The sequence below is a fragment of the Chlamydotis macqueenii genome, chromosome 1 (assembly GCF_036417535.1).
Source record: "Chlamydotis macqueenii isolate bChlMac1 chromosome 1, bChlMac1.mat, whole genome shotgun sequence".
NCBI classification, from domain to species: Eukaryota; Metazoa; Chordata; class Aves; order Otidiformes; family Otididae; genus Chlamydotis; species Chlamydotis macqueenii.
Window position 1 is genome coordinate 11,303,740 of NC_141556.1, and position 22,672 is coordinate 11,326,411.

General features: G+C 36.2%; 1 protein-coding gene across 3 annotated transcripts in view; it reads left to right on the forward strand.

Annotated features, from left to right (window-relative positions):
- CACNA2D1 (calcium voltage-gated channel auxiliary subunit alpha2delta 1) overlaps positions 1 to 18,730 on the forward strand; it is a 405,284-nt gene extending 386,554 nt beyond the window's left edge. For all 3 annotated transcript variants that reach the window (XM_086745696.1, XM_086745707.1, XM_086745713.1), the window contains 4 exons: positions 62 to 191; positions 2,251 to 2,363; positions 4,679 to 4,761; positions 13,937 to 18,730. In XM_086745696.1, coding sequence (XP_086601822.1) covers positions 62 to 191; positions 2,251 to 2,363; positions 4,679 to 4,761; positions 13,937 to 14,053 — 443 coding nt within the window. In that variant the 3' untranslated portion in view covers positions 14,054 to 18,730. The remainder of the gene's footprint in view (positions 1 to 61; positions 192 to 2,250; positions 2,364 to 4,678; positions 4,762 to 13,936) is intronic.
- The last annotated feature ends 3,942 nt before the right edge of the window (positions 18,731 to 22,672 follow it).

The following is a 22,672-nucleotide window of genomic DNA, read 5'->3' on the forward strand; positions in this document are numbered from 1 at the left end:
CATTGCACCTGTGACTTTAAAAATGTCGTTGTTTATTTATTTATTTTCTTCTTTCTGTCAGCTGATATGGAAGATGATGATTTCGGTGCTGCCCTGCCCAAAACAAGCTGTATCACAGAGCAAACTCAGTATTTCTTTGAAAATGATGATAAATCATTTGGTGGGATTGTAGACTGTATAAACTGCTCCAGGTAAAAAGTCTTCAATATAAATAATAACTTTTGGATATTCATTTATTTTAAAAAAGATAATGACACTGTTATAAGAACCAAAAATAAATTTTGGATTAATTACACCAAGCTTACATAAGCAAGACAGAGAAATATGCATGCAGTAAAATGATGAATTGCATTCTCTTTGTATTTGTTTAGAATTAATTTTGATTGTAATAATTCAAGAATTACAGAAAATTTTAGTCAAATTTTTGGCTTATAGTCTTTATATGCTCCAGTAAGATTGTATTTCTATCTGTTACAATTTTTTTTAAATTTTAATTTATTATGTGAACCTAAAGGCATTTTGCAATATTCAGGAGATTATTTTCTTTAATCTGATTGTGTATTGGAATTTTTGATGGTTGAGAAGATTACACAATTTATCTTCAGATTTACCTTCTAGTCAATAGTGCTGATGATCTAAGAGCTGTGGGTCTTTATTGAGCAAACCATACTGTTTTGTTTTGTGATTAAAAGAATTACTTTTCAGGCTCTGTGTGCTCATTTAAGCTGACGTTTAATGTTTTGTTAAAAAAATTGGATACTTCAGAAACATAGCAACTTGGACCTAATTCTGCATTTGATACAAAAGCCTGCTGGGTTGAAAGTTCGCATACATTAGGACTTCCCGAAAGTGTCTTGGAAATTAAAATTAACAGTCAGATTTCAAACTTCTTTAAGACAGTATTTCAAGCCAGGAAAGAAAGACAGAGGCAGAATGGAGAATACAGACAAAACATCGAGACATTTTTTCCCTCTTCTATACTTCCTCCTCCATGTTGCTAGTATGTGTTTGTGTGGTACCTGGTTGTGCAGAGAGCTCATTAAGCTGAGGTTTTGGGGTTTGGTTTTGGTTTTTGCAGGGTTTTTTTTTGTTTGTTTTTAGTTTTGTGGGGTTTTTTTTGTAATAGGGAGTTTTCAGAAGAGTTCTTTAGTTCAGTTTACTGAAAGACTACAGAAATTGTTACCCTAATATTGCAAAAATAGTGCCACAGTGTGGAAATGAGTATGAAAGGACAATTTTATCTAGTTGAAACAACCAGATATATAATAAAAACATTGTTATTTAAGTAATAGATATGTTTTCCTCTTATTGTACCAGATCAGTGGTACGAACTCATAATCTGTGAAATTTCAGAAATAATCTGATCAATTAGCACCTAAGTAATAAAATTCTGCTTATGTAGAGTGGTAACCAGCTGTAGGAAAAGATTTGCTTGTTACTTTATATGTGTATGAAAATGTATTTAGAATCTATTAAAAGCAATTAACCTGTTAAATTGTCCTGAATTTACCTCTCTTTGACAGACAGAATATATTTTATTAATGACTAAGAAATACTAAGATTTTTCCTCTGCTTTTTTTGAGGGTCTGTCTGACTTTCCAGTAAAACTAAATTGTACATGAAAATTATCCTTTAAAAATCCAGAATTATCCTTATCTTTAGTATCTAAGGCATGAAGTGTAGTATCTATAGCTTAAAGGTATAATACTGCCTATTGAATTATTTAGAAATTGAAAATGACCCTACTAACTTAAAGGCCTTTTGTGGAATTATGCGCTCATAAAAATACAAAAAATGCTTATCCAGCACGAAACATACATACCCTATAGCTCTTTCTCTCCCTTCTTACAGACAGGTTTATGAGTTGGGGATTTGTTTGGTTTGTTTTGTGAATGGGGTTTTTCTCAGTGTTGTTAGGGGAAGAATTAATGCTGGACTGATTTTATTTCTCAGTACAGCTACTGTTGTAGCAGTACAGAGTTAGCTATTAACTTGATTAAAGTAATTTTATGCTCTTTTCCATTTTTTTCACTAATAAGTCTCGTTGAAAGGGGGAACCATGGAAATGTTGAAAAGATCATAAAATTTGTTGTAAATGTTTCTTGCTGTTCGTTAATGGAAGAGGTAAACAGTAGCAGGCAGATTGAATCTGTAAAGTTGGATTACTTTTATTCTAATACTGCGTGTCCTTCTCAAATATGGATTTCCTTGCTTCATTTAAACACAAGTTTTTGTTGGCTTTTTTTTCAGACTTTATCATGCAGAGAAGATTTCAAACACCAATCTAGTGTTCATTATTAGTGACAGCCAACTGCTGTGCCGCTCCTGTGACCCAAAGCCACTGATGCAAGCAGAGAAGCCGGGTATCCTTTAAAATCATATTATTTAGTAGTGTGGATTGATTTTTGGCTATGGTATACTCTAATATATTTGGGAAAAAATGCCCTGTTAATGTACATATTAGTAGTATGATTGCCACTGGAGCACTTAAAGTAGCAGATATTTGTGGATGATACAACAAATCACCTGAGGCAGCAGTCATCAAGGTATAGAGCAAAGCTTTTATTTGTGAGGACCTAAACAGAAATGGGCTCACAGGAACTTAATTAAGTTTCCAAAAGACAGATGCAAAGTCTTGGATCCAGCACAGAACAATGACATTCAGCTGTACAGGCTGAGGGCTGAGTGACTAGAAAAAACTTTGCAGAAAAGAACTTGAGGATCATGATGGACAATAAGTTGAACATTAGTTGGGGCTGTGCCTTGGAATACAGAGGGCCAGTCATGTCCTGGGCTGTGTTAGCAAGAGTGTAGCCAGCAGATTGGGAGAATTGATCCATCTCATCTCTTCAGCACTGGTGAAATCACATCTGGAATGCTGTGTACAGTTTTGGGTTCCCCAGTACCACATTAACATACTAGAAGAAGTCCATTGAAGGGCCACCAAAGTGGCTGGCATCTGGAGCATAGGACATGCAAGGGCAGCCTGAGAGTCCTGGGGCTGTTCAGCCTTTAGAAAAGACAAGAGTATGTCTGTCCAGAGAAATAAAAAAAAAAAGAAAGCACCAATATTAGAGTGTTTGGTCATGAAAAGTTAGGATGCTGCTCTGATGCCTGCAACACTGAGGTGACTGCTTACTCCTTGTGGAAACTACTTTAGCCATCAAAGGCTAGAGTTTATCCAGATGCTATCACATAATTTCTTCAGAGCTGACTGGAGAAGTAGGTGACATACATGCTAAGCAGAGTTCTTGCAGCCTATGCATTAAAATTAAAAGCATGTGAGAGGTTGTTCTAATTTACAACCACCTCCATGCCAGTCTCTATGCCCCTAGCCTCTTCAGTCCAGTAGATACATATAGGTGGTGGTGATGCAGTAAAACCAACATACACTTACTCTAGGCCAGGAGAAATTCACCTCAAGTCTTCTCTGCTATATATGCTTGAGAATAGCATACTAGCGATCTTAAATCAAATAATGATTTGAATTATTATGACAGAATATATAAACCAATTAGTAATACCTTTGTCCATGTCAGGAAGTTAGTTGAGACAGCGTCTCTGATTCCTGAAAGAAAAGCAAATGGTGGTAGAGATCGCTGTGTTTCTGTTGCACAAGCAGTGTGTTTGTTGCCACGTTAATAAAACTGGAATTCCATCTACGCTTGGGCTGAAAAGGAAGTTACATTGGGATGGAAGCAATATCCAGGTCATCACAGAAATATGTAAACACAACATAATATTCAAATTGGCTCCAGGCCATGACAGTTTGATTAGCTGTTCCCACTGTCTGAATTTAGAGACAGGACTCAGTATAGAAACTGAAGCATGTTTAGTGGGAAGTGGGTGCATTACATACAGTTTCCCTGTAGGGTCTCCACCTTCTAGAAAGCAGTAAATGACCTCAAATGGCAGCGAGAGCAACTGAGTGGGCTTATATTGACTAAATGAACTATTATATTTTTGTTCCAACTATGCAGTGCTAAGCTGTTCTCTATTCTATAACTGAGGTACATTGTGAAATGCAGATGTAGCATAACATCATGCAAGCAGGCAGAATGACCTTTGGGTCATTCAGGTGGTTATTGTTAGACTGCTTCCTTCTGGCTGGTACAGCTTTGCTTGTGCAAATGGTCTTCTAGAATATTTCTATGTTTCGACTTCCCTTACAGCTGGGCCCTGGCAGAGGAAAGAGGAGGTAAATCTGATAACATCTGAATGAAGACAGATGTAGACCTGTAGACCTAAATTCCCTGTCCTCTTGCCTTCTCTTCCATTGAGCATCTCCACTCATTGAAGTGAAGCTGCTGTAGGGCTCGACAGTAGTGCATTAATAAGATTGCTTCAAGTATAAGTTAGAGCTACTAAGACAAATAAAGTTTGCTTTTATTTTTCTTTTGTGTACAATTCTGGAAGTACTGGCTCTAAAACATCATGTAGGATGTTTATTTTCTTGATTAAAGCTGTGTAAAAAAATAGAGTATTTGATTTCAGTTTATCTGAAGGTTTGGTTTGGTTTTCTTTAATTTAAACAAGGAACTATGACTACTGATGTTTATTTCAGTAATATCTGAATTAGCATAAAATTTCTCTTCTTGCGCAAAAGTAAAACAAGAATGTTAATCCTGCTAAGGTACAATTCATGAAAACCAGTCATGCTCCTTAACCAGAGAAACAGATGAAGGGCCAAATCCTTGTGAAATGGTCAAACAACCTAGATACAGAAAGGGTCCTGATGTCTGTTTTGATGAAGCCAAACAGGTAAAATTGAACTTGTAAGACTTTAGGACTATCTTTAGAAACATTTGTAGTACTGTTTTAGAAGAGCAGTGAAAACTAAATTTAAATGTACCTTGGTGTCTGGTAACCTATCTGTCAGTAAACATACTGTTCACTCTAGATCATAGCCACTCTATTTCAAGTATCCCATGATTAACATAAAATTAACAGCTGCTTTCTTATCTGCCTTTCCTTTAACCATTGCACTTTCACACATGATTCCCACTCAAAATAAATTGTCAGCAAGCATCTAACTGATGGTCTCTATACAGTGCCATGAAATTCAATTCTTCCATGACTTTCACAAATAGGTGATAATCCTGCCTTAGAAGTAGTATTTTTACATTCATGTTCCCAAATATTATTTAAAGTGTTGTTAAATGATTAAAAACATTATATCTGGTTTAGGATGTTGTTCCTCTTAGAAATTCTGCAAATGTGTATTGATCTTAGGTCACATTCTTAAAAAGTATAAAAGTGCATTGCTTTACTGAGATCAGCAAAACTACACTGTGTAGTACTCCTTCTGTTGTGTACATTACAGTTTTGAAGGAGAAAAATTATAACTTTGACACATGTATAAATTATTTTGAATATACTTTCTGTCTTACCTTTCAAAATACTGTATGAAAAATAATATGTTGAATTCAAATCGTTGAGAATAAATTTCAATACAGAAAGTACTGAAGAGGGAAGTACCTACCGTTATATAAAATAAGTATTTTTAAAATGCATTTGTAATGCCTCATCCTATTTCTACAAAGGAAAGATCATCCAAAACTAGTGCAGTTAGGCTGTAGCTGCTGTATACCAAGTTTTGTTCCATTATATTCTCTGCTTTTTTGATAAGACACAATTACTGAGATGTCAGTACTGTTAAAAAAGACTAGACAGTTGACATTCCATGCATTTTTGCAATAATCAAATTTTATTTTAAAAAGGAAGTCTTCTTAATGGCCAACAAAGTTGAAAAACCATCCAAAAGCTATTTGGCCATTGTAAATATTTCAAATCTTTGTAATACAATTGTGTGTGAAAGTACAACTCTTGCTCACTAGCTTGATGTGCTAATCAGTGTGTAAGTCGTGTGTTTTGTAACAGTGGATTGTTTTGGTGAAGTTTATTTGCAAAATTTGCTGTGAATCTCTTGCTCTTGGGTGGATGCTTTCACATTAACTCTGCTAACTGCCAGCAATCTGCATGATATCTCATCTTGTATGTCTTTTTTTCTGTGTTTTCTTTCCTTTCCTCTACTTGCTACTTTGCCCGTTATTAATAGGATCAGCCTATATGCACAACGAGTCGTGCCTCTGCCATGACGTCCGCTCCTATCTTCATTTTTCTGCAAGTTTTCATGTGGTGTGGATGGTCAGTTACTTTCTCTAATTTTTTGTTTTGTTCTTGGCTTAAAAAATAGACTTTTTACTTACTAAGCATACAAAAGAAAACAGAATGGAGTGAGTCCCAAAAGCAACAATCTGGAGCAAATTACTGTTGCAATATTAAGGGAAATTAAATATGAAAAAAACGTGTCTGGAGCCTTATAAATCAGAATTACAGAACACAAAGGCCTCTCTCATAGCAAATACAAAGACAGGGGAACCTGTTGGGTTTATATGCTCGGCTCCTTGAGATTGCACATGTACCAACTGAGTCAGTGTCATTCCTTTCAAAACATTTTCCCTTGGCTTTGTTAAAATGAAACGGAAGAAAGTTTTCTGGACAAAACCGAACAAAAATACAAATTAATTACAAGAGACTATAACACTTGTGAAAATAAAGCTGTAGTTAGGGGTAGCAAAGATGAGTGCTATGTGTTAAGAGTAATGGGAGTCTTTCTGTTGAGAAGAGTAAGGCGTTTTCACTGCATTCAGTTTAGCACAAATATTAATGATGGAGGGAACTGGTGTGCACCAATTTGGTTAAACTATGAATTGAGTAAAATGATATTTTTAGGGGTTTTTTTTTGTTTTTTTTTTCAATCTAAACATATTAATTGACTAATTACAGTGGAAGGTGGGGGTTTTCTTCTAATTAAACACGTGGATACATGAAGTCCTTCCTATCTGCTGACCTAGTGCAGACTTTGGGGTTCATAACGAAAGCCTTGGTATTTTAGGCTGTGTTGCATTTAATGGTGTGAGAGTGTGCACTACTCTTTTGGTGACATGGACACAAGAGAACTGCTGATCTAAGAAGAAGAGTCGTGACCTTATACACTGGAGGAGTTTATTATTACTCAGAAAACCACTAGAGGGAGATACTAACATATCTATTAAAGTAAAGCCGACTGAGAGGCAGAAATAGAACCTTAGAGGTCATTCCTTAGAATTAGTATAGTAAAATATTAAAAATGCTAACAATTTAGAACTCATTTCCTCAGTAATTTATATTCTCTTTTACTTGGGAGGAGGTTCAATTAATATCACCCAAATATCAGTGAAAAAAAGTTCAAAGTTCTGTTTAACAGCTGTATTTGAGTAATTCTGAAGTTTCCTATTCTGTATTTAAATGATCTAATTTCTAGCAAACCTAGGAACTTGCACAGCCATCGCTGAAGGTTGTAAGGAAAGGTGAAGTCCCTTCCCCCAGGCCATGTGATATTTTAATGTGGTATTCCACATTAAAATCTAGAAGATTAACATCTCGTGTTCTTACTCATGCAATTTATTCTGCAAGTAACCTTATTTTAATTAAAAAGCTACTACCCAATGTACATAAAACAGCAGAGACTCACCTTGAGCTGAATTCTTTATGTCCAAAATGGCCTCTCTGCTGAAGAAGGCAAACCGAAATGCTGAGAAACCCACAAAGTAAGGTTTTAGCTGAAAGACTTTTGGCAGCAGAGTTATAAAGGTAATTTTGTTCACCCCTATTCTTAATAACTTTATTATTTTGGAAATAGGTTCTCACTGGACATTAATCTGTGTAGTTTTATTAAAATCACTGAAGCCAACAGAAATACAAACCAGCTGATCAGGTTCAATAATGGCAGAATTTTATTTTATTTTTTTCATCAAGCATAACAAAATAGTTTTTATCATCCCCTTGCTCTTACTTTGTCCCTGCACACTGGTTATGTTTGCCATGCCTGATAATAAAGAGGACAACTCTACAAATTTCTAGCCCCTTCTAGTAATGTCTTATTTCCATCAGCTCACAGGGATGTCAGTGGGAGCTTTGAGGGTGATTAGCAGCCCAGACAGCAATCTTGATGGGATTGGCTGTACCCCTAATCTGCGTATGGGTAGCTGTACAGCTTTGACAGCTTTTTTGTGGTAGTCAAGACAAAGAGAGGTAACACAAAATTTGTGAAAGACCATGCATTGCAACTTGAAGTGACTCCTGAGTAAAAGCAAAGGTGTTCTCCATGCAATATGAAGTATTTAAAATATATGTTTACAAAGGTATAACTTTGAGGTAACCAGTTGATATCAAAGGCCAGATCAGAAGGTCTTGGCAGATATTGTTGTTTTATCCTTTTTATAGTTAGTGTAGCACAATGGGTTCTGATAAAAGATAAAGATTTCAAGACAAAGTTTTAGTACATTAAATAGTTATAGTGTACTTCTAAAGGAATAACAAGTGTGTTTTTAGACTTAGACATGTGTGTGCATATATATATATGTATTTGTATGTCCATGTGTGTCTTCAAAATTTTAGACTAGCGCTGCCTTGAAGGAAATGTTGTTATATGTCAACGAATATGTGGGTCTGATACTTAACAATGAATATAAGGTTTTATAAAAGCATTCATTTCCATTCTGTAAGTGCTGAATAGATATCATAGTGCATGATGGAAAATAACCCTCTCTAGAGTTATCATAGTAAGACATGACATGAAGGAGATGACATTTGGATCTGATGCTCCTCTACCTCAAGCATGCAAGGAAATTTGACATGTGACTTATTAATGCAAGAAATTTCTGATACACTTCTGATGAAATTAAACTGACTAAAGAGGACTCTTTCCAATTTCTTTTCCAATTATTTCTCTCTTCAAAGAGAAATAATATGCAGAATATTACTTTGAAGGCAATAGAGAGAGGACATCCCCAACTGATATGTTGCTTATTCAGGTTTTCTTTGTGACTAATGTATTAGTGACTAATGTAGTTGGTTGGAAAATTTCAGTGAAACTGTTTAAAAATAGTTCAGTATCTAATTGCACTGGCAGAGGTAAGGATAAGATAAGGTAAAGATAAGATAAAATTGCACTATGTAATTTGTTACAAGAAATTTTATAAGATATCTCAAAAATAATATTTACAGGAAAAAGTTGAAAAGTTTTCTTAAAGCGCAGGAATAGGGGAAGGGTTTTCAAAAAGGCATTTTGAAGACTATTCAAAACTTATGTTTTGCTCAGTCTGGTTCCAAATTAATGATGAGATCCCACTCATTTCCATAAAACTGTTTATTTTCTGAATTTATGTAAAACATCATGTAATCAGACTTTCTCCTTTTTAAAAAAAATTTCTTGTAATTTTAACAAGGGTTAAAACACACAAGAAAATTACAATGTGCAATGACAGGGGGAAAAAGCAATTTAGATAGGATTTACTGTACCTTCTTTGCCACTCCTATTTTTGTCTTGGCTTAGGACGCAAAAGTATAACTGATTCCAGAGAGAATATTTTGAAATTGTTCTTGGCAGAATTGATGATTTACCACTGTAAATTGGTCTACAAACCTCAGAAATACAATGTGACTTTGATCAATGTGAGGTTAAAATCTCACCAACCTTGAAATATGTTTATAAACCATGTATACTTTTGTCTAGTATAGTTTAACTCTGTCATTCATAATAAGATGCCTCTCCTGCATGAGGCTTCCAAGTCATTCACCACTGTTGTGAATCCTTTAAAAATTTTTTGTGTAGTCTTAGGGAGAGAGCAAAAGCTATTAAAATATTTCTTTTCAATCCAATAGGAATATACATAGTGTAACTGTTGAATGTAAAAGCAGTGCCCATAAATTTTGATGTAGTTTAAAAAAAAAAAAGTCTCAAAAAGCAAATAGAAATGGACAATTGGGTTTTTATTTTTCAAGTACATATAGTGGTAGGGTTAATTCATCAACATAACTTCCCTGATATTTTGTCTAACACAGAAGTGACACGAAAACTGAGTACTGTGTAGTTTTATATGTGGAGGTCCATCTACTCTGTATCCATACTGGATGCCATTTTCACTATGCACAATTTTGTTTAAGACCTTCAATTTACTTCTTACATATTCTCCTGCTATCTACCCTGAGCTGTAAAATTTTAAACTTTATGCTTTACTTTAGACTATTTCTTTGAAGATGACTCTTCTAAATAATTTCAGTGACAAGAATCTTAAATACCAAGAGGTAGCACTGAGTACTGTTCATTGAATTCATGTGAGAAGAAACTTTACTGATAATTCTGTTTCTGATGGTACTCACTGTGAGGAAGAAGCAACAGGGGAGTTTTTTAGGTGCCTTGGATAGAAATAAAGCTACATGACAGGACACAATGCAGATGAAAAAATAAACCAGAAAGTTCAGCCCATCTTCAAATCTTAGCATCCTGCTCCAAATCTGATGCAGCAGGGTTCACTTATGACTTACTTGTTGACCAGAAACCGTAGGAATTTTTGAACTTGTAGAATGCAATCAACTGAAAAAAAAAAAAGCCTAAGCCAAATTTATGAAACTAAATTATAAAGCTAACAGACAGCAGAGACATGTCTGGAAATGGCTATTGTTCATAAAGAACTGCAGCTAACATGAGCTATTTGCTTTAGGATATAATTTTTTTTTATTTTTTTTTATTTTTTTTTCTCAAGAACTTGAATGCTGGGTTTTGCTTTTGTTTCTTTTTTTTTTATACATGCAAGTTTCTAAAGGAGACTGTCAGTGAATGCTATCATTCCTGATGACTTATTGAATCTAATTTGTCTGCTTTATCTGATTTTCCATATATTTATTCCAAACTGATACGGTTTCTCTGACCTCTCTGCTTTAAAGAATGCATTGTGTGTTGTGGGAATCTCATTAAAGATTTTGCCCTTTAAAAAAACACAAAGAACTCATTTAAGTCCTTTGCTATGCTCTGTAAACCCCAAGTTCCCTCTTTACACCTTTGTTATCCAACAGTTGCCCTAACTCCGTATTTGGCTTAATGCTTTTGATCTGTTCAAAACTTTCTGCTGTAATTCTGAGCGTATTTTGCAGAGAGGTCATTAAAAACTCTTTACAAACCCTCGTAATTTCCTGTTTATATCTAATCTGCCATTTTTATCTGCTATCCTGTTCTTGCTCATTTGAGTAAATTTGGCTTCTTAAAAACTGACCTTTTCCCTATGACAGTGTACTACATTTCCTTACTGATTCATGCATTGGTGTTTCTTTAGGGTTTGAGGTTTGTTGTTTAGTTTTTGAGGGGAGTGAAGTTGGTGTTTTTTCATTTTTGGGGGGTTGGGGTTTTGGGGGAGGGGGTTGGTGGGCAGTGTTGGGGTGATTGTTCTAATTGTGGCATTCATTATACCTGGATAACTAATGCAACATTTCTAAACATTATTCTGGATCCTTCGAGGCATTTGCTTTTAGAGTTTCTTCTAGGTTTTTTTTCATGCTATCGGTTTTTTGTTTGGTTGATTTTTAAGTATGTTTTCCTCTTTTCTTGATTTTGGGTTTGGATTTTGTTTTTTTTTTTTTTTTTTTTAAACTACTTTTGGTAATTTTCACATTGTTGCCTTTCTTGAAATTAGTACCTTTTGGTTTGGATTTGTTTGGCCTGATCTATAACACAACAAAGCTATGATGTATTGCATTGTGGTCCACAGAACTACTAGAGCTGTACTAAAGCTATACTATACAGAGCAGCTCTCTACCAGTAGATTTGAAGAGGACCCTGTGACCACTAAAAATTCAAAGTTGGTTTGTTCCAAAAGGCTTATCCAAAAATGTGATCTCATATCTGTTTGATAAGGCATCAATCCAGTCTATATGTGGCTTCTCTAATCTCACATAATATTTTATTGTTTATATTGTCAGTTTGACCAGGTGGTCAGCAGCGCAATCCAGTATTAAATTTTTATTATCAGACTCTGAAATTTCTTACCCCCAGAGATTCCACCACACTTTCCTTTTACTGTAATACTTTTATGCTATTACACTTTGTATTCTCCTTTACATACTACTGTCCTGCTGTATGTCCTATGCTGTCATTCTTACGTTGTTGCTACCTGACAACACTGTCCTGCTGATTGTTCTCCTTACACCAGGTTTCTGATATGTGTGTTATTTTGGGCTGGTTCACTGATGACCTGTCTTCATTCCCTCATCTTAGTTTTATGTTCCTGATATTGGTAGAAAGCACTTGAAAGTTTTGCTTAAGGATGTGTCAGTAAATTAAAGGTGTTTAAATGACCCTTCATTATTTATCCTGATTGCACTTTTTATCCCCTTCTCCCCAGCCTTTTCTGAGGTACATTGAATATTGCTTGCATCTGCTTCAGTGGCGTGTCAGTCTGAACCAGGACGTGTTCCATGCTCGTTGGCTTTCCTCAGCTTTCTGTTCTAAAGTCTTTTTAATTTCTGTGCCAGCAGCTGGACTCTGTTACTGTTAAGTTGCAGTCTGTCTTTCCCTGCACATGTTCCTCCTGTTCAAGTAGTTTCCCCAGTTCCTAATATACCTAAGTCCCTTCCTACCTACACTGTTGTCTTGTTCTTGGGGGCTTGGGATCTCTTGGAAAACTGAAAGTGTCTTTTTATACTATGGGTACAGAATACAGTGAAAACAAGAGGAAGACCAATTATTTGCAGCCTTCATCACTACCCTTGAATCTCAAACTCTGTGGACAGGGCAGTGTAGGGGACAGCTGGAATATTGTCCTGGTGTTAAATGTAGCTAAATGCAGATTGTATCAGTCCTGAGAAACAAGAAGGTGTGAAGATGAGGACAGGCTGAGAGAGTTGGGGCTGTTCAGCCTGCAGAAGAGGAGGCTCCAGGGAGACCTGATAGCGGTCTTCCAGTACCTCAAGGGGGCCTACAAGAAAGATGGGGATAGGCTGTTTAGTAGGGCCTGTTGCGATAGGACGAGAGGTAATGGTTTTAAAATAGAGGGGGGTAGATTTAGATTAGAAATTAGGAAAAAATTTTTTACGATGCGAGTTATAGAACACTGGAACAGGTTGCCCAGAAAGGTGGTGGAGGCCCCATCTCTGGAAGCGTTCAAGGCCAGGCTGGATGAGGCTCTGAGCAACCTGACCAAGTCAGGGATGTCCCTGCTCCTTGCAGGGGGTTTGGACTAGATGACCTTTGAAGGTCCCTTCCAACCCTAACCATTCTATGATTCTATGATTCTATGTTACAGACTCTGGAACAGGTATCAAATGTATTTCCGCCAGACTAATGAATAAGTCCATGATGTGAAAGATATTGTGCATTATAGGCAAAGTAGGACCAAATAACACCAATTAACGGTAAAGAGGAATGGGAAAAGAGGTGTGATTGCTGTGTGGTGTAATTAATAGTTAGGTCCATGACAGAGTGGTGCAGCTCAGAGTGAGCCCTCAGACTCAAGGGTCTTCTCTACAGACTGCATGAAACATGTACAAAAAGCAGATAGAAAATTTGCTTCTCATACTTGAATACGACATCAGAGACCAAGTTTTCATTCTCTTTGATCATATCTTCACCTTCAGATCATATTTGTTGTAATGTGTGATCATGTTGATGAAATGGACATGAACATATTCTGGTATTTGTTTTCCTATCTTGAAAAGTTGTATGTTGTACCATCTTTCCTCATAATAAAGTAATACTGTAAATCTCCAAATTGATGTAGTTTTAAAGAATATAGATGTAGTTTACTGGATCTCCCAGGTATATCCCATAGCATTTCTTGTTTGTGTAAGTATCCCATCTAGTTCGCAAGTGGCTGCAGTAAGCCTTGTAAGTATTTAATGCTCCCATGGTTATAGTTAATGTAGTAATGCCACTCTTTGTACCAAAAATCAGCCAGTCTTCCAGGAATTATTTTGCTGTCATTTTAGGCAAAATGAAGTATGTAAGATCAAAAAAGATGTCTCACGGATAGTTCAAAATGTTGAAGTTTAAATGTAGATTACTTACCACAAAATGTAGTTGTAATTAATGTTAAATGATTTCTTCTTTTCTTGTCAACAGGAAGATTCAGCCGACTGCGGTGGTGTCTCTGGTCTGAGTCCATCACTGTGGTCTATGGTAGGAATTCAGTTGGTCCTGCTTTGGCTGTTATCTGGCAGCAGACACTGCCAGTTATGACCTTGCTAAACCAAAACCTGTGTAACTTAATCAAGACCCGGCCAAAACGATAGCCTCAGTTTCATTTTAAAAAGGGTCAGCTATTCAGACAGCAGCAGAACAGCAGTGCTCGTGTCTGGTTATCACTTGTTGTGAGACTCATAAAGGCACCCACGGTGGCTGCATGCTGGAGTGTCGGATCCTTAAACGTGTGTGAATGCTGCATCATCTATGCCATCCGAACAGAATTCTGTGCGTGCTTCACTGAGGAATCCAAGATCATTATTTTTTTTCATTTTTTGTTGTTGTAATCTAGATGATTTCATGTAAAAGGGCTCCCCTGACAATATATTATGTATCTGATTTTGATTTCTTTTAAGCTTTGGATATCTTGAAGATTTATATTCTTTTACATGAACATTTATTTAAAAAAAAAAAGAAAAAAGAAAGCGTACTCCCCAATATATGTTACTAGCTGTTTTGAACATCAGTTTTATCCAAACTAGTTGAGTAAAATTAAAATATTGACTAGTCTTCATCAGAAGTTCAGCATGATTGATATGCTTTATGATGAGTGGTTTATTCTTCCAAAACAAATCAGGTAGCCAGCTGATTTGGCCAGGCTGGATGAGGCTCTGAGCAACCTGATCTAGTTGGGGATGTCCCTGCTTCTTGCAGGGGGGTTGGACTAGATGACCTTTGAAGGTCCCTTCCAACCCAAACCATTCTGTGATTCTATGATTCTATGATTCTAAGTTTTGGTAGGTTGATAAATTGTAAGATTAAAGGAAGGAAGGAAGGAAGAAAGGAAGGAAGGAAGAAAGGAAGGAAGGAAGCTTCTGTTTTTAAAAATACAAAGGTGCTTGAGAGTTTAATTGAAAAGTTATTCTCATCTTTAACTTGGTGTCATCTTCTATCAGAAAAATGTTAATTTCAATGTAATATTCACCTCCTTTTCACAGTGCAGTTATATATAAAGCTAGTCAAATCCTTCAAAGGCTCAAACAAAAAAGCTTGTGAATAAAAATGTCTTTTGTGATATTTGAATGTTGGTTTCCAAGGATATTTTGCATGATGATGATGATGCTGTTATTGTTTTTCAGTTTGTTTGCTTTGACGGTAGAGTATAGTCCATTGAAAAGGTAACTGAGTGATTATTTTATTGTGTGAGAAACTGAACATTGCAATCAAATAATTAAATTATACTATGAAACAGAGCTCTGAATATACTGTGCAATGAAAAAGCTGAGAAAATAGGGTAAATTTAGCTATCGTAACAAAAGAGTTGAGTTGGATTTTTTACAGAATAATGCTCTCACATGAAAACCTGTGTACAGATATTTTAAGTATATAAAAATCAGATTTAACACATTTATTTTTGGAAGTATATGTTCTCTAAGGTTCATATCAGGTTCCCTCTTTGTTTCCTTCATACAAAACCACCCATAATATTAAAACTTCTGCTGTTGCTATTTATTATTGAAAATAGCATATTTAACAGCAAAATGTCCTGGTTGCTCAGATTAGAAAAAATCTAAACAAATGGGGAGCCTTGAATCTATATGTATGCACATTGATACTTGATTGTGAATATTAATTTTAGAAGTTGTTTTTATACAACCTCATTGGTGATACAGATCGGTGCAGTAAATTACCATATTTCAGTGTAGCATAGTGTTGATGCAAAATATCATTTGCGCTTTTTTTTTCCTAGTTTTTGGAACTAAACAGTATTGCAAGACAGCTAAACCAATGAATGTGCAACTCTGCTGGTATTGTACAATTCTGCTAACAACTGCAATATGCAACTATTAACATGGCACAATACACTAGCTATTTAAAAAAAATAAGAAAATGCAAAGCATTTGTATGTATATGCTGGCAAACAATTGATATAATTTTGATCATGCCAGAAGCTTAAAGAAATAATTGGGCATGCATTAATATCCTATGAAAACTGAAGAAGCTACTCAAAGCCATGGCATGGCTTAAAAGATTAGATGTCTACTGTAGTTGTACCCATGGCTGCCTCATTTTTTTTCTCATGTACCTTGGCCCCAGCTATGTATTTTCTCATGTTTGGGAATAGAATGAGTGAAAAAATAAAACTTCAACTTTTGTTCAGTGATCAGATTTAGCTTTAAAAAAATATCTCTGGTGAAGTCATGGGGTTAAAAGTACAATTAACTGTGTTGAATGACTTCAGGTCCTCTTCAGGGAAGGTGAGCTGATTTTGATAATATGGCTGAAGGTAATTTTGGAGCTCTTCATTCCTGTCATAATACTGCACTTCTCTTCACCCTATCGCCAGTTACCACCTGATAAAAAATTGGTCTGAGTCTTTCTAATGCTGAGACTGCATCCTGTATTTTTTTTCTCAGCACTGTTAATTGTAATTTTATGGGAGGAACAAGAGTTAGAAGGAACAACAATTAGGCCAATAGTTCTAGACTATGAGTATTCTACTACATAGCTTTTACTCTAAGATTGCTTAAAATACATGTTAGTTTGCATTTTGCTCTTTTAATTTCTTGAAAGATTGTCAATATATGAAGTTCTTCATAGTTTTCATGTAGCATACCAAAAGGAACCCTTCATGAAAAAGTTACATTGCTTAACATTTCAGAACAATTTGCTTGTGCTGGTAGCCCATATTCTGAGTTCCTTAATAAACATTTGATTAGAGTCTAAAGGTAGAAAGAAAGAGGGCACAAAGCCCTGCTGCCACAGAAGACAAATGTGGCTTTTGCTTTCATCCCACTTCCCTTAGAGTGCTCAAATAGAAAAGGCAGGAGAAGTCTGTGCCATGCAGATGCATTAGCCTTCTTGGGTTAGCCAAAGAGGGAAATATTCTTTGTTCTTCTCCTCTGCCCCTCGATATGGCCTGAAGAAATATATTTCTGTATAAACACTTAGCCTTCCAGCCATTATACTTATCTGATAGAAAACTCAGGATCTGGCCATCCTAGAAGGGCTTAGTGCTGTCCCCATAGAAATCAATATTTTAAAAAGGAAAAAAAATGCAATTTTGGCTTCTTTTTGCAGAAGGCAATATATATTTTGGTTATATCCAAGTGATGGTCAAGATTTTTTTAAAATGCACTACCTAGATAGCTGCTAATTACAACACAGATAGAAAATGCAATGTGAACTTTAGCTATCTCAAAATGTGAATACCAGTCTGTTAGAAATAACTTATATGAACAAGTACATATTCTCATGCAGAAGAGTATCCTTACTCTCATGTAATGCATAATAGTAATCTTCTCTTGTCTGTGAGAGAAGAAACTTGATGCCACACTTTAAATTGAGACATTTTCAAATTACAGTATGTTGTAAAAAGATATTTTTTTAAAGCCAGATAAAAAGCTATATTGATATTTGCTCCGATCCTTTAAACAGCACTAAGGGAACTGTTGGGACTATTTCATTTTACACAGAAGTCATGCAGCCTATTGTAAGCCTGACAAATAACCACCATTAAAATTGTTACAGCAGGGTACTCTGCAAAACATGATCTGAGGACTTAACATGAAAGGTTTCTTTCTACTTTTTTCATTTAAACAACCAGCATTACTGCCAAAAACACTGACCGTGGTCCATATTTGTAACAGGTTTTTAACATGACATAGCAGGTTTGATTGACAAGATTTTTAGGTCCTGTACCTTTAAGACTTTAGTATGATCTTTTTCATGTTTCTAATGCTTGAGGCTTTACTGCTTAACTTGACAAAAAAACAGTGTTGCTGCCATTTGTAAGTTTTCCTATAATATTCCTTTTACTAACTTAAAAACTGGCCTTACTGGGTTCAAATAGGCAGTATCCCTTTTAAGTGACCTTTGCAACCCAAGTGTTACTTGCTGTGGTTGAGAGTTTTTTGGTATCACTGAAAAGACATTCAGACCTTTTGTTCCCATTAACACTTAAGCTCTCAGTCTCACTGGTCCTGAAAATTCAGATGATAGCACATTGGTTGTTAAGAGGTATATTAATGCCTACAAGGCACTGCAACGCATTGGGTGTTTTTGGAATGTCGACTGAAGGCGAAATCTTAATAACCCCTTCCTTGGGATAAATTTTACCCTAGCTTCATTGAACATCCAAGCCTTTAACAAAGACCAGATTTTATTATTTTTTTTCATACCACAATGTTAATATTGTTAATACTCATTGTACACTACTGTAAAAAGATCAAAACAAAGTGTCTGAAAACAATTAAAGAGTTTTGAAAAGTTAGCCTCACCCTCTTCCCAGCTACTTACATCTGTCCTGTTTATGGTTTAAAAGAAAAACATCATCTTGAAGAAATAATTTCACTGAGGCTAAAGGGATACTGTCTTGTTGAGATGCCATGAAATTGCGATTGTGATCTGACAAAGCTGTCTTCTCTTCTTGTGTTGTATGGAATGTCTGGATCATGCTTTCTGGGATATTGTCATTGAAATGCTCAGTGTGCGTTTCTGAAAAAAAAAAAAAGGCTTGATTGCTCTTACAAGGCAAGCAGGTCTTTCTCCCTTTTCTTGTGTTCTCTTGACACTTTTGTGGAACTTGACACGCCTGGAAAAATAATTTTTTGTAAAAATTTGTACAATAATGTTATAAAAAGTTTATAATCCTAGAACTGTTGTGTTAATTCTTGTGCAAAAAAAAAACCAGTATATTCAGAATAAAAGTTTATCATTTAAAATCAACAACTACTTTGATTGTTCACTTTTTGTAATAATAACATGTAAATAAGAGCCTACATAATTTGCTATATAATACTTCTGAGTTTGCTATATAATTGCACCTAAGTGTCTGAAAGAGATTTTCCCATGTGGAGACAGTGACTTAATACACCTCTTACTGGGGTTCAAAGGAAGATGTGCAGCAAACCCTTATTTCTGCTTCATTTGTGGCTGTGAAAATTTGAAAAAAGTGAAAAAAAAATTGCAACCAAGGAGATCTAAGAGTCTGTAAAGCACTTGGTAAAATAATAGTCTGCAAAGCATCTGAAGTAGCGCTGTTGTTCTGAAACAATTGCTTCTGGAAGGATTGTCATTTACTAACTTGTAAACATTCATGAAGTCCAAGGGTTCATTCACATGGAGAAGCAGAATAAAATCAGATGGCTCAGATGGGTGCTGCCCAAGTTGTTGCCCCACCTCTGACAAAGATTGCTGCATGATTTATGAACCCGCTTCTCTACTGCTGCCATTCTCAGCTAAGCATTAAAATCAAAGTGGATCTATGTACCTTAATAAACAGGCTTGAGATGTGCAGGAGTTGCTTCACTGGGTTTTCAGACTTCCTGCGCTGGCCCTGGCAATCTCCGTCAGAAGGGCAGGGCAGATGGCTGCAAGTGGTAACTGCTTTAGAAGCCTGATTTTAATCCTTGACTGCTTATGTGTCAAAGCCCAGAGAGAAAGGCAGTTGTAAATTAGTGCTGGATTTATCAAATCCCTGAAGAGTCAGATAAGAGAGTAAGAAATCAAATGCAGATTCTAATGCTGCAAAATAACAGATCGCCCATGTGGAAATGCTACAAGGCAGTGCATGACACCGCGCATCAGCATCCAGAGATTACTGGCCTCAGCTAGATTAAACATTGCTGCCTAACTACATGATTACCCCCACATGCTGAACTCATTGTATCTTGTTTTCTGTATGCTGGCTGCCACTGAGATGTAGAAATAAAGAAACCCCAAAATCCTCCTCCTGGTACACAATTAATTTAAATTCTGTATTACAGTACACTACTCATTAAGTATCAGGAGCCGACACTCTCGGAAAACACAGAATTTCTTCCCCCACTTCTGGAACTTAGAAGCATCTTTGACTTAATCAGTTCTGTTTGGGAATGGCTGTACTGCAGTGAGATATTCTATATTCGACTGTGGTGCAAATCGAGCCAGAATACCCTTGGCCTGTCATGTTGAATTATTTTCAGAGGTGACTTTGCATTGTCCAATGCAGCTCTGTTGCTGCTAACCATCTACGAAAATCAAGAAGTTATATAACACTGATGTTATAAAAACTCTTCACTCTCACATCTATTAGCCTGCTGCTACTTGTAATGCTCAGCTGAACATAACGCACACCCTAAATGGTACATCTCCTCTGCCTGTTGCAAAAGATGTTGAAAAAAATGTTTCCCCTTCCACAAGGCTATTAGGAGCTTTTGTTCCAAAACTGTTTACAGGGGAGGAGGGAAGGAAAATTAGACTTTCCAGAAGAATTATTTTATCTCAATTCTAATTTGATTTCTTCTAAATGTTTTATGTATATATTGCTCAGTTTTCCTGATTGATAATATCACACTCCCAGAACCCGACTGTTCCTTTCGAAACCTTGGTCAGAAACCCAGCAGCCTTTTAGTAAAGGCTTTCTTTTTAAAAAAATACTCTCACCCCTATTTCTTTTGGGGTTTGAACCTCTTTTTCTTTGAATCTCATAAGCATTTTCTTTAGTAGATCTCCAGTGTACATCCCATGCTTTGTAGAACAGATATTTGAACTTGGTAGTAAGTGTTTCCCTTGGGAAAATGGTAAACACATTTGTGATTTGTCTCTCCTAACTGTCGTTGTCTACAATTAGCCATGAGTTCACTCTACAGTGAAAAGAGTTGAGGAGCTTGCTAGGCAAGCCCCTGGTCCTGCCAAGGCTTTGACCATCTGCCTTAATGATCGGAAGGTGGATTCCTAAAAAAAAGAATTTGCTACTGCTGTTTTAGTAATATGCCTTTTCAAAGAGACAAATTATCACATTAAGTAAAAGCTGCATCTGCTACTTTATCCATTACTTTCATGCTATTTTTTTTTACAGACTCTTAGTGCTGCTAGTTTCTGACAATTATTTTGAGAAAGGATATATGAAATATAGAACTTCAGTGGTATTCACTCTTCAAGAAAATATTTTAACTATTTTTTTCCACCGCTGCATTAGTTATTTCATAAATGAAACAAAGCATGTGGAATTAGGAACGGAAGCTATCTCAGAATTTCCATTTTAACTTTTGTTTCTTTAACCCAGACTCTTCTTGTAACCCAGACTCTTGTGATGTCAGCCTCCATTCTGTGGCTTGATTATTTAAAAATAAATTTTTGGAGCATTATAATGCACACACACACACTATGGAAAGGGTAATTAACATGCTTGGAGCGCTGACTAATAGTACTGTGTTTTGGTATATGTGGTTAGTATGTATTATTCTTGTAAGCTATTTTGAGAGTCCAAGCAATTAGTACTCGCTATGGTAAGGGTTAGTCAGTTTGCCATATAAACTGTTACATCTTCAGGAATCAATTAGCTATAAGAGAAAATTGCAGGCAGCTGAATTTCAGCTCTACCTGGAAAGATACTGTAATACCAAATTTCAAATGGCCTGGATATTAGGAGCGTTCTCCTGTCCTGGTTACCTGTAGTCTGCACAATGGATAAAAGACCCCATATAATAGCAGAATTTGCTTTTAGCATATTTTGGGAATTCTGGCGTGGGAAATAACATGCATGAAACCTTTGAGTACCTGGGGCTAAATCGTATACATTGGGATGGACTAGGTGAGCACTAGGTGATTCAGCAGGTGTCCATGTTCCTAGGCTGATCAGTGGAGATGCACTCAATATAGTCAGTGGAGGAGGGAGAACTACGCAGATGACCAGCCACTGGAGGTCTGATTGTAGTAGCAGTTGCACATACACCCTTTCTATTGAAATTGAGGCATGAGGATGGTAGATCCAGAGAAAGACAGACAGACAGTGGAGATACATTAATTCAAAACTTGATTCTTCTATTTTGCTGGATAAAACTAGTTCCTAGGATCAAGGCCTGGGCTCAGTAAATTCCACCTAAGGGAAGACAGATGTGAAATTTAGGCTCTTAGCTACCAGAGAATGATACAGACTTACGTCTGCTTTAACAGCCAGACATAGCGGAAGAGATGCCAAACTCCAGGTCCTGAGAGAAGCCTGTTTTCATGGCTGTGGTCTGGGCCAACACTAAATTCCTTCCAAAGCAGAGAGGAGGTAGTGGTGATGGTGAAGGGAATGTTACTCATCTTTTGCATCGTGTGCTTCCACTTAAAGTGCTTGTCTCAAAAGAGTAAAATGTGTTTCTAATCTGTCTTTAGTCTGTGGCTATCTATGGGAGAGGGAATCTGAACACTGACAAACAGAGGCAGGAATGAAATCTAGCCTACCAACTGGATGGCTACCTTGAACAGTATTTCATCAGGCTGTGGAAGAAAGGTCTACAATGAGCAGAAAAGCAAGCAGCTTTAAACTATTTTGTTTTAAGAAATTGTTATCACTTCATTATGGCATGAATAGATAGGCATAGTAGGTAGATGGAACTTGAAGAGCCAGAGAATTCTGAAAAGGTAAGGCATTTCTATGTATATAGAGGGCAGCTGTGTGAAGGATTTTTAGCATCACAGTTTTGTGTGTTTGAGGTTCCAAATTTTAACTAAGTCACCTTTTAGTTCTTAGGTGGGATTCTAAAGTTAGACAATGTTTCTGGGTGGCCAAGACATTTCTAGGTCTGGTATTTACACTATTTACACCATTAATCACTTGAATTTTTCTTCGTTGATTTTGTATATTTATGTCCAAGTCCAATCTAGCAAGTCACACAGTGTCAAGCTTTAAAACACATCCTTAAT